The following is a 16,650-nucleotide window of genomic DNA, read 5'->3' on the forward strand; positions in this document are numbered from 1 at the left end:
ACTTAGGAATCCAACTTACAAGGGACGTGAAGGACCTCTTCAAGGAGAACTACAAACCACTGCTCAACGAAATAAAAGAGGATACAAACAAATGGAAGAATATTCCATGCTCATGGGTAGGAAGAATCAATATCATGAAAATGGCCATACTGCCCAAGGTAATTTATAGATTCAATGCCATCCCCATCAAGCTGCCAATTACTTTCTTCACAGAATTGGAACAAACTACTTTAAAGTTCATATGGAACCAAAAAAGAGCCTGCATCACCAAGTCAATCCTAAGCCAAAAGAACAAAGCTGGAGGCATCACGCTACCTGACTTCAAACTATACTACAAGGCTACAGTAACCAAAACAGCATGGTACTGGTACCAAAACAGAGGTATAGATCAATGGAACAGAACAGAGCCCTCAGAAATAATGCCGCATACCTACAACTATCTGATTTTTGACAAACCTGAGAAAAACAAGCAATGGAGAAAGGATTCCCTATTTAATAAATGGTGCTGGGAAAACTCGCTAGCCATATGTAGAAAGCTGAAACTGGATCCCTTCCTTACACCTTATACAAAAATTAATTCAAGATGGATAAAAGACTTAAATATTAGACCTAAAACCATAAAAACCCTAGAAGAAAACCTAGGCATTACCATTCAGGACATAGGCATGGGCAAGGACTTCATGTCTAAAACACCAAAAGCAATGGCAACAAAAGACAAAATTGACAAATGGGATCTAATTAAACTCAAGAGCTTCTGCACAGCAAAAGAAACTACCATCAGAGTGAACAGGCAACCTACAAAATGGGAGAAAATTTTCGCAACCTACTCATCTGACAAAGGGCTAATATCCAGAATCTACAATGAACTCAAACAAATTTACAAGAAAAAAACAAACAACTGCATCAAAAAGTGGGCAAAGGATATGAACAGACACTTCTCAAAAGAAGACATTTATGCAGCCAAGACACATGAAAAAATGCTCATCATCACTGGCCATCAGAGAAATGCAAATCAAAACCACAACAAGATACCATCTCACACCAGTTAGAATGGCAATCATTAAAAAGTCAGGAAACAACAGGTGCTGGAGAGGATGTGGAGAAATAGGAACACTTTTACACTGTTGGTGGGACTGTAAACTAGTTCAACCATTGTGGAAGTCAGTGTGGCGATTCCTCAGGGATCTAGAACTAGAAATACCATTTGACCCAGCCATCCCATTACTGGGTATATACCCAAAGGACTATAAATCATGCTGCTATAAAGACATGTGCACACATATGTTTATTGTGGCACTATTCACAATAGCAAAGACTTGGAACCAACCCAAATGTCCAACAATGATAGACTGGATTAAGAAAATGTGGCACATATACACCATGGAATACTATGCAGCCATAAAAAATGATGAGTTCGTGTCCTTTGTAGGGACATGGATGAAATTGGAAATCATCATTCTCAGTAAACTATCGCAAGGACAAAAAACCAAACACCACATGTTCTCACTCATAGGTGGGAATTGAACAATGAGAACACATGGACACAGGAAGGGGAATATCACACTCTGGGGACTGTTGTGGGGTGGGGGGAGGGGGGAGGGATAGCATTAGGAGATATACCTAATGCTAAATGACGAGTTAATGGGTGCAGCACACCAGCATGGCACATGTATACATATGTAACTAACTGGCACATTGTGCACATGTACCCTAAAACTTAAAGTATAATAAAAAGAAAAAGAAAAAATAATCAATGAAAGCATTCACACAAATGACATAAAAAAGGGAAAAACTGATAGAATAGAGATGAAAGATAGAATGATTAATGAGAGGAAAAACTTTAGCAGAGAAAGGGAAACTAAAAATAACAAAATGAAAATTTTAGAACTCAGAAATGCACCTAAAATTGTTTAAAATTGACAGGTATAATAGGAGACTAGACAAAGAAGAAAAGAATAGTAAACTCAAAGAGAGGCCAACAGAAAATACTTAAACTAAAACACAGATAAAATATTACATATTTTATGATTTCATTTACAGTAAATGTCCACAATGGGTAAGTCTATAGAGACAGAAACTATATTAGTGGTTGCCTCGGGCTAGGAGAGAGTGGACAGGACATGGGAAGATAGGGTATTTACAGCTAAAAGGCACAGAGTTCCTTTTTGAGGTGATGTAAATGTTCTCAAATTGACTGTGTTGATGGTTACCCATATATAATAACTGAATGGTACTAACTACTGAATTGTAAATATATTAATCACTGGGTTATACTATTGTTAAAAAGGTAATAACGGTATTACAAACAACTTCATGCCAATATATTATATAAATTAGTCAATTTTTATAAATGGACACATTATTTGAAAGGCACGAACAACAAATGCCTACTCAAGAGGAAATAGATCAATATATCATCTGAATTCTCCTATCTTTATTAAATATACTAAATTTTCAGTTTAAAACCTTCCACAGCTTTGCACTGTGGAAAGATCCATATGGAGTTGTTCTAGATTTGTGGCATAACTTAAAGGGAAATTTTCACAATGTTCAGAGCCCTTGATGTCCTGAAAATGAAGGAGGACAGAAAATGTCCTCAAATTTCTTGTAGTTTGAACCCACTCAGGTGGCACCATCCTTGACTTCCAAATGGAACAGTACCTCTACAAAAGAAAAAGTGATAGCATCTGCATCATAAATCTGAAGAGGACCTAGAGGCTTCTGCTGGCAGCTCGTGTCATTGCTGTGATTGGAAACCCTGCTGATGTCAGTGTCATATCCTCCAGGAATACTGACCACCAGGCTGTGCTGAAGTTTACTGATGCCATTAGAGCTACTCCTGTTGATGATCATTTCCTCCTGGAAATTTCATTAACCAGATCCAGGCAGCCTTACAGGAGTTACATTGCTGGTGGTTACTGATTCCAGGGCTGACCACAAGCCTCTCATAGAGGCATGTTATGCTAACCTGTCTACCATTGCTCTAGGTCACACAGGTTTTCCTCCATGCTATGTGGACATTGCCATCCCATGCAACAGCAGCTCACTCAGTGGGCCTGATGTGGTGGATGGTGGCCAAGAAGTTATGCACATGCTTGGCGCCATCTCCTGTGAACACCCATGGGAGATTATGACTTATCTCTACTTCTACAAACATCCTGAAAAGATTGAAAAGAGCAGGTTGCTGCTGAAAAAGCTGTGACCAAGGAGGAATTTCAGGGTGAACAGACTTCTTCAGCACCTGAGTTCACTGCTACTTAGTGTGAGGTTTCAGACTGGCCTGAAGGTGTGCAGGTTGCATGTGTGCTTTGTGCCTATTCAGCAGTTACCTACTGAACACTGGAGCACTCAGCCTGCCACCGAAGGCTGGTTTGCCCTTCCACTGCTCAGGCCACTGAATGGGTAGGAAGAACCGCTGAATAGTGTTAAAGCCGTTCTTCCACATGCATTTAAGCAAGATGGAAATAAGGTTGATGAAAAAAAATCATCAGTTTCTCCTTTTTTACAGCATTTTTATTTTTATTATTATACTTTAAGTTCTGGGGTACACGTGCAGAATGTGCAGGTTTCTTACATAGGTATACACTTGCCATGGTGGTTTGCTGCACCCATCAATCAGTCATCCACAGTAGGTATTTCTCCTAATGCTATCCGTCCCTTAGCCCCCTACCCCCCAACAGGCCCCGGTGTGTGATGTTCACCTCCCTGTGTCCATGTGTTCTCATTGCTCAACTCCCACTTATGAGTGAGAACATGTGGTGTTTGGTTTTCTGTTCTTGTGTTAGTTTGCTGAGAATGATGGTTTCCAGCTTCATCCATGCCCCTGCAAAGGACATGAACTCTTCCTTTTTTATGGCTGCAGAGTATTCCATGGTGTATATGTGGCACATTTTCTTTATCCATTCTATCATTGATGGGCAGTTGGGTTGGTTCCAAGCATTTGCTATTGTGAACAGTGCTGCAATAAACATATGTGTGCATGTGTCTTTATAGTAGAACGATTTATAATCCTTTGGGTATATACTCAGTAATGGGATTGCTGGGTCAAATAGTATTTCTAGTTCTACATCCTTGAGAAATCACCACACTGTCTTCCACAATGGTTGAACTAATTTACACTCCCATCAACAGTGTAAACGCATTCCTATTTCTCCACATCCTCTCTAGCATCTGTTGTTTCCTGACTTTGTAATGATTGCTGTTCTAACTGGCGTGAGATGGTATCTCACTGTGGTTTTGATTTGCATTTCTCTAATGACCAGTGATGATGAGCTTTTTTTCATGTTTGTTGGCTGCATAAATGTCTTCTTTTGAGAAGTGTCTGATCTTATCCTTTGCCCACTTTTTGATGGGGTTGTTTGTTTTTTTCTCATAAATCTGTCTAAGGTCTTTGTAGATCCTGGGTATTAGCCCTTGTCAGATGAATAGATTGCAAAATTTTTCTCCCATTCTGTAGGTGGCCTGTTCACTCTGATGATAGTTTCTTTTCCTGTGCAGAAGCTCTTTAGTTTAACTAGATCCCATTTGTCTATTTTGTCTTTTGTTGCCATTGCTTTTGGTGTTTTCGTCATGAAGTCTTTACCCATGCCTATGTCCTGAATGGTACTGCCTAGGTTTTCTTCTAGGGTTTTTATGGTTTTAGGTCTTACATTTAAGTTTTTAATCCATCTTGAGTTAATTTTTGTATAAGGTGTAAGGAAGGGATCCAGTTTCAGCTTTCTACATACGGCTAGCCAGTTTTCCCAACACCATGTATTAAATAGGGAATCCTCTCCCTATTGCTTGTGTCAGGTTTGTCAAAGATCAGATGGTTGTAGATATGTGGCATTATTTCTGAGGGCTCTGTTCTGTTCCATTGGTCTATATATCTGTTTTGGTACCAGTACCATGCTGTTTTGGTTACTGTAGCCTTGTAGTATAGTTTGAAGTCAGGTAGCATGATGCTTCCAGCTTTGTTCTTTTTGCTTGGGATTGTCTTAGCTATGTGGGCTCTTTTTTGGTTCCATATGAACTTTAAAGTAGTTTTTTCCAAATCTGTGAAGAAAGTCGATGGTAGCTTGATTGGGATAGCATTGAATCTATAAATTACTTTGGGTAGTATGGCCATTTTCACGATATTGATTCTTCCTATCCATGAGCATGGAATGTTTTTCCATTTGTTTGTGTCCTCTCTTATTTCCTTGAGCCGTGGTTTGTAGTTCTCCTTGAAGAGGTCCTTCACATCCCTTGTAAGTTGGATTCCTAAGTATTTTATTCTCTTTGAAGCAATTGTGAATGGGAGTTCACTCATGATTTGGCTCTCTGTTTGTCTGTTATTGGTGTATAAGAATGCTTGTGATTTTTGCACATTGATTTTGTATCCTGAGACTTTGCTGAAGTTGCTTATCAGCTTAAGGAGATTTTGGGCTGAGACAATGAGGTTTTCTAACTCATACATACAATCATGTCATCTGCAAATAGAGACAATTTGACTTCCTCTTTTCTAATTGAATACCCTTTATTTCTTTCTCTTGCCTGATTGCCCTGGCCAGAACTTCCATTACTATGTTGAATAGGAGTGGTGAGAGAAGGCATCCCTGTCTTGTGCCAGTTTTCAAAGGGAATGCTTCCAGTTTTTGCCCATTCAGTATGATATAGGCTGTGCGTTTGTCATAAATAGCTCTTATTATTTTGAGATACGTTCCGTCAATACCTAGTTTATCGAGAGGTTTTAGCATGAAGAGTTGTTGAATTTTGTCAAAGTCTTTTTCTGTCTCTATTGAGATAATCATGTGGTTTTCGTCATTGGTTCTGTTTATGTGATGCATTACGTTTATTGATTTGCCTATGTTGAACCAGCCTTGCAACCCCAGGATGAAGGCGATCTGATAGTGGTGGATAAGCTTTTTGGAGGCATACAGAAACAGAGAGATTTTGTTACCAGCAGAACTGCACTAAAAGGAATATAAATGAAGCATTCTTCTCACTGAAGGGAAATTATAGCAGAAAAAAATTGTATCTACTTAGAAAATACAGAATGCTAAAAAGGGCAAAAATACGAGTACATATGAAAGACTGTCTTAATTTCTTTTAAAGATTATTTACTGATAAAAGCAAAATAATATATCATAGTGTTTATAATACATGAAGAATTAAACTGTATGACAACGGTACCACCAAAGGGAGGAGAGGGGAAATTCTACTGCTGTAACGTTCATTCATTATATGTAAAGTAGTATAATATTAAAAGATAGACTATGATAAACAAAGAAAATATATTACATTCCCTGGATGCTGCACTGTTTAAGATAGTAGCCACTAGCGGCCAGGCGCGGTGGGTCACGCCTGTAATCCCAGTACTTTGGGAGGCCGAGATGGGCAGATCACGAGGTCAGGAGCTCAAGACCATCCTGGCTAACAGGGTGAAACCCCGTCTCTACTAAAAATACAAAAAATTAGCCGGGCGTGGTGGCAGCCGCCTGTAGTCTCAGCTACTTGGGAGGCTGAGGCAGGAGAATGGTGTGAACCTGGGAGGCAGAGCTTGCAGTGAGCTGAGTTTGTGCCACTGCACTCCAGCCTGGGCGATGAGCCTCCATCTCAAAAAAAAAAAAAAAAAGATAGTAGCCACTAGCCACATGTGGCTAACAATAAGGTCATTTAAAATTAAATAAAATGTAAAATTTCGTTCCTCAGTTGCACTAAGTACTTTTAAAATCTTAATAGCTAGAGACTAATCAGATCGGACATTGCAGCTACAGAACTTTTTTATTGCTGTAGAGAGTTCTATTGAATAACACCACCTTAATTGAGTAGCTCGCCTCTCTCTGCCCCATCACCGTCTTGGGTGAGTCAACACTTATGTTAGGGTCCCTTGTGATATCTGATCCCTACTTCTTGAGCCTCAAGGAAAGCACTGATCATATTGATGTCAGCCTCCCATGGTTACACTGTAGAAACTATCATCACTCAAAACTCTCATCCTCCAATACCTTAAACTATAAGCTTTCTCACTTTGACCACAACCTACATATGACTACCTCTCTCATTTTATCTTACAGAAGTGGCAGCTTATTTACTATCCATGTTCTCCCAATTTCCTGCCTCCTCCCATTAATGCTTGAATATACTTCTAGCCTATACTAGGCTGATGATATTTTCCCACTGCTCCCCAGTCTTTCCCTTCTGGACAATCCTCTGGGCTCCTCTTGTGAAAGCTTAAGCCTGATTAACTTCCACAAAATACACTCTTGGCTTCCACTTCTGGACTCCTGAATATTAGTTGAGAAATTTCTAAACCATGCTAACCTGCTCGGCTTCCTGCTATTCAAATTCAAATGGTTCTTCATTCCTACTTAACAATCTATTCATCTCCTTTGGATACTGGTATATTTCTCACAACAGCTGTTCTATGCCTCATTTTAATCCTTCCTCTGTCAGCCTAAACCCAATCCTGCCTTCTCATCTTTGACAGGTAGGTGATTTTATCTCTTAATTGATGAAGGTAGTTAAGAACATACATCATGATCTTTTTTCATTTCCTTTGTACCTCAAATATTCCAGGTACTTTCATTTGCCCTAGTCTCATTTGTTATTGTCTCTAAGGAGGAAATATCCCTGTCTTACACAATAAGATTTCCATTTTTTTCTAGGGCTCTTTGTGTTCTGTTGGAATATATTATGTATCACCTATTTATTCAATACAATAGTATTAGCTTAGGCAGTGAATCCAAGGTCTCCTGATGAAATCAGAATATAAATGGTCCTTTATTTGGAAACTTGTGAGCAATGATGTCTATTAACTTTTGATTCTGAGTATTTAGGGATTGAAATTATGGGTGCATTGTGGCTATATTTCAAATCTTGAAGAAGCCATATGCTTTTGTACCATTGCATTTCAGTGTTTGACAGTAAATGAAGAAAGCAAAAGAGACAGTGTGGGGTCTGCTATTGAACCTTCTGATCAAAACAAATATTTTTGAATTTTAATGCTATGGATAGAAATTCTTGGTGGGGATGTTTGGGGGAAGGCTTGACTTCTTGTTTTTGTTTTTTTGGTAAAAGAAAGCTAGTCAAAAACTATGTGAAGTTATTTGTCATAATGGTAGTTGATTCAAGGGGAGTATTTTTAGATATCACTTGGCACATAAAATTGTTTAAGCTTGCTTACTTGTTTCTAATTGACTAGGAGTCTTGAAAAGTCATGAGATAGATCGTTTCTGCAATGGAAAATTACTCAAGGCAAGTGCTTTTCAGCAAGCAGAATGCCCTACTTTTTCTATTGACATATTTGAAGGATTTCTGCTGATGCATATTATTCGACCAGCTACAAAAGTTTTAATATGTTGATTCTCAACAGGCAAATGCATTTTTCAATTGTGATTTATGCCCTTTTATCTGGAGAACACAATAACAGGTGAATAGACATGACAGTCGCCACATTATAAACACAATTCTATAATCTGCTTTTTACTTAAAAATATATTGCGGGATCTGGCCAGCAGCCTGCAATGCAACGGGGCTCTCTCTTTGTTCCCAGGCAGATCAGCAGGTCGGGAAATAATAGACAGACACAAGACAGTGAAAGCTGGGTCCAGGGGTGTCACCACCTTTTGGTCCCATGGTGCCAACAATGCACTGGATATGCCAGCATTTATTATTAAGTTTAGTGAGGTCGGGGGTAGGTTAGTGAGGGATTTAAGGTCATTTGATTATGAGGTGAGATGGTCACATGGGGATGAAGTAATTCTGTAACATAACATCTGTATGCAGAAGTACAGTATACAGAGATAAGAATTTACAATATAGTGTGTGCATCAGTAATTTCTAACAGAGCCTTAAAACACAAACACAGTCTTTCCATAACCTATGATTAGCAAGATATTAATCAGCAGTAACAGTTGCAGCAAAAGCTGGTTACAAACAATCCATAGATTGTGAAGCTAGACAACCAGTTAGACCAGAAATTCTCAGAAGGGAGTATGCCTTAACCCTAAAGAGGCCTAGAAGAGCCGTGGCAAGATGAGATATAGCCCTATCTTATCCATATGGACAGGCGTCCCCCACATATCCATTTATAGGCTCTCCACAAGGGTCGCATTCCATTCCCAGAGCTATGAACGTCGGCTTTTCTGGGATAGGAATCTTGGTGATGTGAAACCTCCCTGACTGCACGTCCATTCATAGACTCTCTGCAGGGGGAAGCACATCACGTGCTGTTGTCTCATTCTGGCAGTCCAACCTGGCATTGTCTTTACCCAACCCTGCATGCAATTTTGTATTTACAATAATCAGGAGCATTTCATCTTTATTCCATAGCAATAGTTTCAGGGGGTCTCCCTACAAATATAGATTGTGAATATTTTATGTACTTAAGTATTTAAAAGCATTATTTTTAATGTCCACATTTAGCCATTTATTCATTATTCATTCTAAAAATATTTACCAAGCATCTACGATGTTCCAACCACTGTTCTTAATGATATATACTAAGCAAGGAACAAAATAGAATAAACAGTCACTTTCATAAAGCTCACATAGTATTCCTTTACATAGTTGTATTGAAAGTTTCTTAATCAGATTGGTCTCTTACACTTTTTTTAAAAAAATGTTGCTACCATAAATTAGAAATTGTGCTTCATTGACTATCTTTTTAGCTGTAGCTTTGTGCATGTTAATGACAGTTTCCTGAAGATAAGATCTTAGAAATAAAATTATTAGGCTAGAACATTTAATAGCTCTAAGGCTCTTGACACAAATTGTCAAGTCCTTCCTAGAAAGCTTAGATCTCCCCCAGACTCTCATCACTTCTGCTATCATTTTAAATGTTTCGGATAGAAACTTTGCTAATTGGAGTTAAGACCCTTGCTTCTTTTGTTTCCTGACAAGTGAAGTATCTACTTGGTTGTGGACTACATTTTAAGTCATCAACTTATGTACCACTGCAAAATACTGCATGAGTACACTCTTAACCTTAGCTAAAACAGCAAATTGCTGAAGAAGCAATTTGTGCTAATGGCTCTAAATTGCTGTTATTTGTTTTGGTTATCCTGAAACTGCACAAGACCTGGCATATATATAGTGGGCATGCACTAAAAATTGAACTTTATTATTTTCACATTTCCTATGACTGCTAAATATGGAATATTTGGTAAAAGGAAAAGACTTCTAACATTTATGTAGTCTCATTTTTTATCTGACTTATTTAGGAATAATTTATGAGTAATGTTTGATATTGTAATTCATCATGATGGTAAAGAATCATAATTTCACAAACACTAGGTTTTCCTGTGTCACTAAAATTAACAAACGGGCTGAGAAAGTTTCTCTCTTCTATAGTGCTATCAGGCTAGAAATTTTAGGCCTTATCCTAGAGGTAATAGTGAACCATTGAACGTTTCTCAACAGAGGAACTACACATCTGTCATGATTTAGAAAAATTATTTTGACAATATGGAGAATTGTACTTTCTCTAGGTATAAGTAAAACAAATATTCTTTTAGTATATGCTTATTTTAATTGCAGTTGTGGAACTGGATGCTTCAATATGTTAAATAAGAACTTCCATTTGATTTCTACAAAATGACAGCCTGAGATCATTACAAAATAGCATTCGGTTACCATTTTAGTGCAAAATAGCATTGGGTTACCATTTTAGTGTGCTAGGGCTGCCATGATAAAATACCATAGACCGAGTGTCTTAAACAACAGAAATTTATTTTCTCACAATTCTGGACTCTAGAAGTTTAAGATGAAAGTGTCAACAGGTTTGGTTTCTCCTGAGGCTTTTCTCCTTGGCTTGTAGATGGCCACCTTCTCACTATGTCCTCATGTGGTCTTTTGTCTGTCTATAAACATCCCTTGTGTCTTTTCCTCTTCTATTGGATTAGGGCCACCTATATGACCTCATTTAACCTTAATTCTCTCTTTGAAGGCCTTGTCTCCAAATACAGTCACATTGTGAGGTGTACTGGGAGTTAGGACTACAACATATGAATTTGGGGAATCAAAATTCAGTCCATTAACAGTTATTAATATGCACATGCAGTTCACAAACTATATAGAGGCACAATTTTCAAGTAATTTTCAATAGTGGTGATAGAGTTTATATGATTAAACACTGACACTTTTTATATGACCATCTAAACATACCTATAAAATAGTTGTTTTATGTCAGGATAATCATTTCAGAGAGTGACATTGAAAAACCCATAAAAACTCTTAGAACGTTAGTACTGAAGTTGAGGCCTTCCCACAGAGAAGTACTTATGCAGATGCTTACATCAGTTTTTGATAAAGCAAAACTTATGTCCAAGGTAGGTATTATTGTTCTCATTTTGTACATGAGAAAACTGAGATTCAGAATTTAAGGGACTTACTTGTGGCCATGTCAATAAAAATTGGCAGAGTGGAAATTTGCGTTAGGTCATTCTCAACTCCAGAGGTTGCATGCGTAACAATTTTGGTTTGCTTCATCCCTGGATAATGCTAACATAGCACTGATGAGAATTTAGTGAACCACAGTAGAGTCCAGGAAATTGATTTTTTAATTAAACATCAAAATAGCTTGTAGCTCTTTTTAACTTGGATAAGAGGATTTTCGGACTCCAAGTCTAATGTCTTCTTTGCCACCTATACCATGATATGGACTTGAATTATAATAGCATTCTTTTCTCTGGGTCTCAATTTCTTTACCTAAAAAATGAGGATAATACTAGTGGCTTTATAAGGTTTTTCTAAGATTTAAAGTTTATGTATACAAAGTATTATACACATTGTCTGACACAGCTGTCATAAAGGCTAGCATTTAGTCTTAGCTCCAACATTTGAAGATTTTGTAAATTTTACAGTATCCTCATAATTAGTAATTTTAAAAATCTCTTTTGTTACCCATAATTATATGGAGAAAAACATCTAAAATGCAAATGGCTCATGTACTTGTCAAAATCATCAAGGATCAAATATAATAAATTATATCTCATGCTGCAAATACAGTGGGGAGAACCCCAAGACATGCAGCAAGTCCTATCCAAAGATAATTAGGACTAGGAAAAGACCATATAAAAATGAGTTAATATAAGAGAGACAAATTTCATAGTGTATAGAGGAGGAAAAAAAGATTTGATTGGGACTCTGGAAAATTAAACTAAAAACTAGAAAAATAAATGTATCTTGCTTTAACAAAAATCTAGATTATAAATACTGGAGTGCACTATAAGAAAAAAAGAGCATAAGGTACTAGTTTAAATCTGGTGAGTGACCTAGAATTTGATACTACACTATTTCATTTTCTCCATTCATCAGATATAATATCTTAATTATAGAACTGAAATGCCATTTTAAAAAGATAGCTGATATAAAAGCATTGTTCTGCTTCCATTGGTACTTAATAAATTAAACCACTCTTCTATCATAACTTTGGATTATTAATTATTAGAAATATTAATAATGCCTCACCATAGTAAAACTACAAATATCTAAGTAAACATTCTGACAAATGTGAAACCATATGTTCATAGGTCTTTCTCGAAGGTCTCCTAAACCCAATAGTCCATTAGGCAAAATTCTGCCCCCTTAACAAAAAAGGTTAAAACAGTAATAGCACTGACCTAAAAGAGACTAAATACAATTATATGTATAATATATGTTACAAACTTTCTGTCCAAAACAGAAATACAGTTAAATATGGAACTTATATAAACTATATATAGATATTTATGGCTTTTACTATAATCTTAAAATTGCTGAGTTCCAGTGAGATATTAGGGTGTTTCTTCTGCCAAGTATAAGCCATTTGTGGAAGGAAGTAATATGATGCATACAAGTCTCTGGGAAGTTTTCACTCTGAGTATGGAATAGAATTTGGCTTTAGTATCTTATGAGCTTGCGAAGTTATCTGAAAATAGTAAGAACTATCAGGAAAAGTTATTTTTCACTAAAGCAGTATTAAATATGATATAAGTTTGCTTTCTACTGTTTCATAATAAAAGACGGATTGTATGGCCATAATATTAAATGCAATTCCAGTACATTTTTCAGTCTTTAAGCAGTGTATTTATTAAGAATAGATAAAAATTTCTTTTCTGATAACCACTTATGAACCCTTGAAAAGACTGAATGGAAAGTTTAGCAAATTTGCTATTTCTCACTAAGGCAATCTTTATACCCAAAAGAACAGAAACTCAGGGAATGAGAGGCACAAACTTGTTTTTTCCAGAATTTAATATTTTTAAAAAGACAGAAAATATAAAAATTACCAAAAAATTTTTAAAGGTTCATTTTGGGGCTAAATACTAGGACTGAAACTCTTTTCTTGTAATTGATTTATGGTAAAGAGTAAAAATAATATAAAAAACACAGCAGTTATAGCTGTCCAAATGAAAGCCCATCTGCAAAAAGGCAGGACAAGGTGGGCTGACTGAGCAAATATTCACATCATGACCTTAGTAATAAATTTCAAATGGTTTCAGTTCCCAAGATCTGAAAAGAGAATCATCTTGCACGCTTAGATTCCACTTCTTCAAGAATCCACTCAATGCCATTCAAAAAACCAGTCAGAGTTTCAGCCTCTGTATCCTGGACCTCGGAATACATAAGAGAGAATGTTGTTAGTAAGAAACTAAGTCCAAAATCTTATGAGTAGGAGGGACATTTTTCTAGACACTAAAAACATAACAGAACTTTTAAAAATCCCAATAAACTTTGGATAAGTTGCTCAAGTTTTGTTTTGTAGAGCACTTAGATAAAAATATGATCATCTCTCTTGTAACTATTACCAATATAAAGCTTATTTGCCTTGGAATTCAGCTTTGGAAATGGAAAGAACTACCATTTCCATGACTTGCTTCCATGTATGAGGGGAAAAAATTCCTCCAAAGGATCCACTTTGAAAAAAGATTTTTTAGTGGCCCAGTTAGTCATATGTGTGACATCCTGTTGCAAAAATGTGTCTTGAAGACTGCCACTCCTCCTAATGGTAAAGCTAAAATTGCCACCATTCAGAAGGGGAAACTTTATTGGTAGTTTTCAAACTTCATTCCAAAGAGTCTTTGGAGCTCCAGGGAAGAGATGGAAGGGGAACAAAGAAAATTCTCTTACTTTTTCCGCAAAAGATTTCCAACTTTAATTTTTCTTTATCTGTTTTACTCAGGGGTTATCATGTCAGGTTTTGTTTGAAGAAAGAATGCCATAATTAAAATGTATTTTAGGGCTGGGCACGGTGGCTCATGCCTGTAATCCCAGCACTTTGGGAAGCCAAGGCGGGTGGATCACTTGAAGCCAGGAATCCGGGACCAGCCTGGCCAACATGGTGAAACCCTGTCTCTACTAAAAATACAAAAATTAGCCAGGTGTGGTGGCACATGCCTGTAATCCCAGCTACTTGGGAGGCTGAGGCACGAGAATCACTTGAACCCAGGAGGCAGAGGTTGGAGTGAGCCAAAATTGCACCACTGCACTACAGCCTGGGTGAGAGCGAGACCCTGTCACGAAAAAATAAATAAAATATATTTTAGAAAGCAATAAACTATAAGATGGAACATATAACTTTGATGATCCATAAAGCATAATACATTGATGTTATAAAAAACATAATAGTGGCATCTAAAAAAAACAACCTGGCTGAGCATGATGGCTCACACCTGTAATCCCACCACTTTGGGAGGCCGAGGCAGGCAGATGGTTTGAGCCTAGGAGTTCGAGATCAGCCTGGGCAACATGGAGAAACCCCATCTCTACAAAAAATACAAAAAATTATCTGGGTGTGCTGGCACACACCTGTAGTCCCAGGTACCTGGGAGGCTGAGGTGGAGGGATCACCTGAGCCCAAGAGGTTGAGGTTGCAGCAAGCTGTGATCGTGCCACTGCACTCCAGCCTGAGCGACAAAGTGAGACCCTGTCTCAACAAAAAAAAAAAAAAGAAAAAAAATCCCCAATTGTTATCTCACTGTATGAGAGAAGAGGCAAGTAAGAAACAATTGATCAGCTAACATTTATTATCATCAATCAAATAGCTTCCATAGATTAAGCTATTAAAATTGACTTTAGAATGCCATTTCATTAAAGAAGATGAATTTAAAAAATAAAATCAAATAGAAAATAGAGTACAAAATAAAATTTTTGTCACTAGAGTATAAATGATCTTACCAGCCATGGGTGATTTAGAAGATTCAGATGCAGCTCATGAGCCAAATAAAAACAGGGCATTCTTTTTACATCCCCTTGAGAAATACAAGATAAAACCAACAATGGTCTTCCCGAAGACCCAAAGGCTGGATCTGTCATTGCCATAATATGAGAAAATTCATCTTGCCATTCATGTCCTAAGGAATGTAAGTCAAAACCCTTAATTTGCATTACTTTTAATAGTTTTGAAAATAATAAAATAAAAAACTAACAAAGCGAGGGAACAAAAATTTACCAGGATCCAAACATAAACTGAGGGAAAAAAATCACAGTACTCTTCAGATGTCTCCACAGTCTAAAAGCAAAAATGCTTGATACAGGTAGTTCCTTTCACAAATTCTGTAGATGTCACTACCCTTTCATTCAAAGGGCTTACTTTCAAAATGTAGGCATATAGTAGAGTTTAGCTTTTTTTATGAATACCAACAATCTCAACCTTCTATTGGAGCGTTTGGACTATCTGCATTTTGTGGCAGGCAGAATTTTAAGATAGCCTCAATGTTCCAAACCCTTGCATAATCCCTTTCCCCTTTAGTGTCTGAAGAACCTACAAATAAGATGGGGCATCACTCCCATGACTAGGCTTTAAGACACAGTTGACTTTAAGAAAGACAGGTAATCTTCCTTGAGCCTGACCTAATCAGGTGAGCCCTTAAAAGCGGCTCTTCTTGTTGAAAGATTCAATGCAGGGGAGATTCTCCATTGCTGAATTGGAAGATGGAGGGAGTCACATGGGAAGGAATATAGGTGACCTCTAGAAGCTGATAACAGCCCCCAGCTGACAGCTAGCAAGAAAACAGGAAGGTCAGTTCTACAACAATAAGGAACTGAATTCAGCTAATAAGTTGAATGATCTCGGAAGCAAATTCTTTCCCAGAGCCTCCAGAAAAGGATGCAACCATATGATACACAAATTTCAGCCCAAGAGGCCCTATCCAGAGAACTCAGTACTACCATTTCCAGACTTCTGACATAGAGAACTGTGAGCTAAAAATATAGTTGTTTTAAACTATTAAATTTGAGGTAATTTGTTAATAGAAATTGAAAATTAATAAACATTTAATGTACTTATCAACAAGGTGCATTTAAATGTATCCTATAAGTCTTAGATTTTGACTTGTCCATCTGTTCTTTGTTCCTTCTTCTCTTTTTGCCTTCCTTCTTTTGGACTGAGTTTTTTAATGGTTCCATTTTATATCCACTACTGGCTTAGTTACAACTTCATTATACATTTTTTAGTAGTTGTTCAAGTATATGTAATACACATTTTTAATTTATAAGTCTACCTTTAAATATTATGCCATTTCACATATAGAAGAAACTTACAGTATAATATACTTAAATGTTCTCTCTTCCATGATGTGTTCTATTATCACATATTTTTCTTTAAAATGTCATACATGTATAATACACTATTAGTTTTTTTTATTAAAATTAGAAAAAAACCTTTTATATATAGCTCCATTGTTTCCATCCCAGGAGTCTTCATCT

At 37.0% G+C, this 16,650-nt stretch overlaps 1 protein-coding gene across 5 annotated transcripts in view; it reads right to left on the bottom strand.

Annotated features, from left to right (window-relative positions):
* Nucleotides 1–16,650, bottom strand: part of FBXO4 (F-box protein 4) — a 129,817-nt gene that overhangs the window by 100,043 nt on the left and 13,124 nt on the right. For 2 of the 5 annotated variants that reach the window (XM_004058909.4, XM_019012913.3), the window contains exons 6-7: nt 15,121–15,296; nt 13,180–13,557 (exon numbers count right to left, since the gene is read on the bottom strand). The exons of 1 other annotated variant lie outside the window; for it this stretch is intronic. In XM_004058909.4, coding sequence (XP_004058957.3) covers nt 13,468–13,557; nt 15,121–15,296 — 266 coding nt within the window. In that variant the 3' untranslated portion in view covers nt 13,180–13,467. Of the gene's footprint in view, nt 1–13,179; nt 13,558–15,120; nt 15,297–16,650 lie in introns of those variants that run through there. 2 more of the 5 variants (XM_055367530.2, XM_063700774.1) reach the window with 1 other exon arrangement.

This window comes from Gorilla gorilla, chromosome 19 (assembly GCF_029281585.2).
Source record: "Gorilla gorilla gorilla isolate KB3781 chromosome 19, NHGRI_mGorGor1-v2.1_pri, whole genome shotgun sequence".
Classification (NCBI taxonomy): Eukaryota; Metazoa; Chordata; class Mammalia; order Primates; family Hominidae; genus Gorilla; species Gorilla gorilla.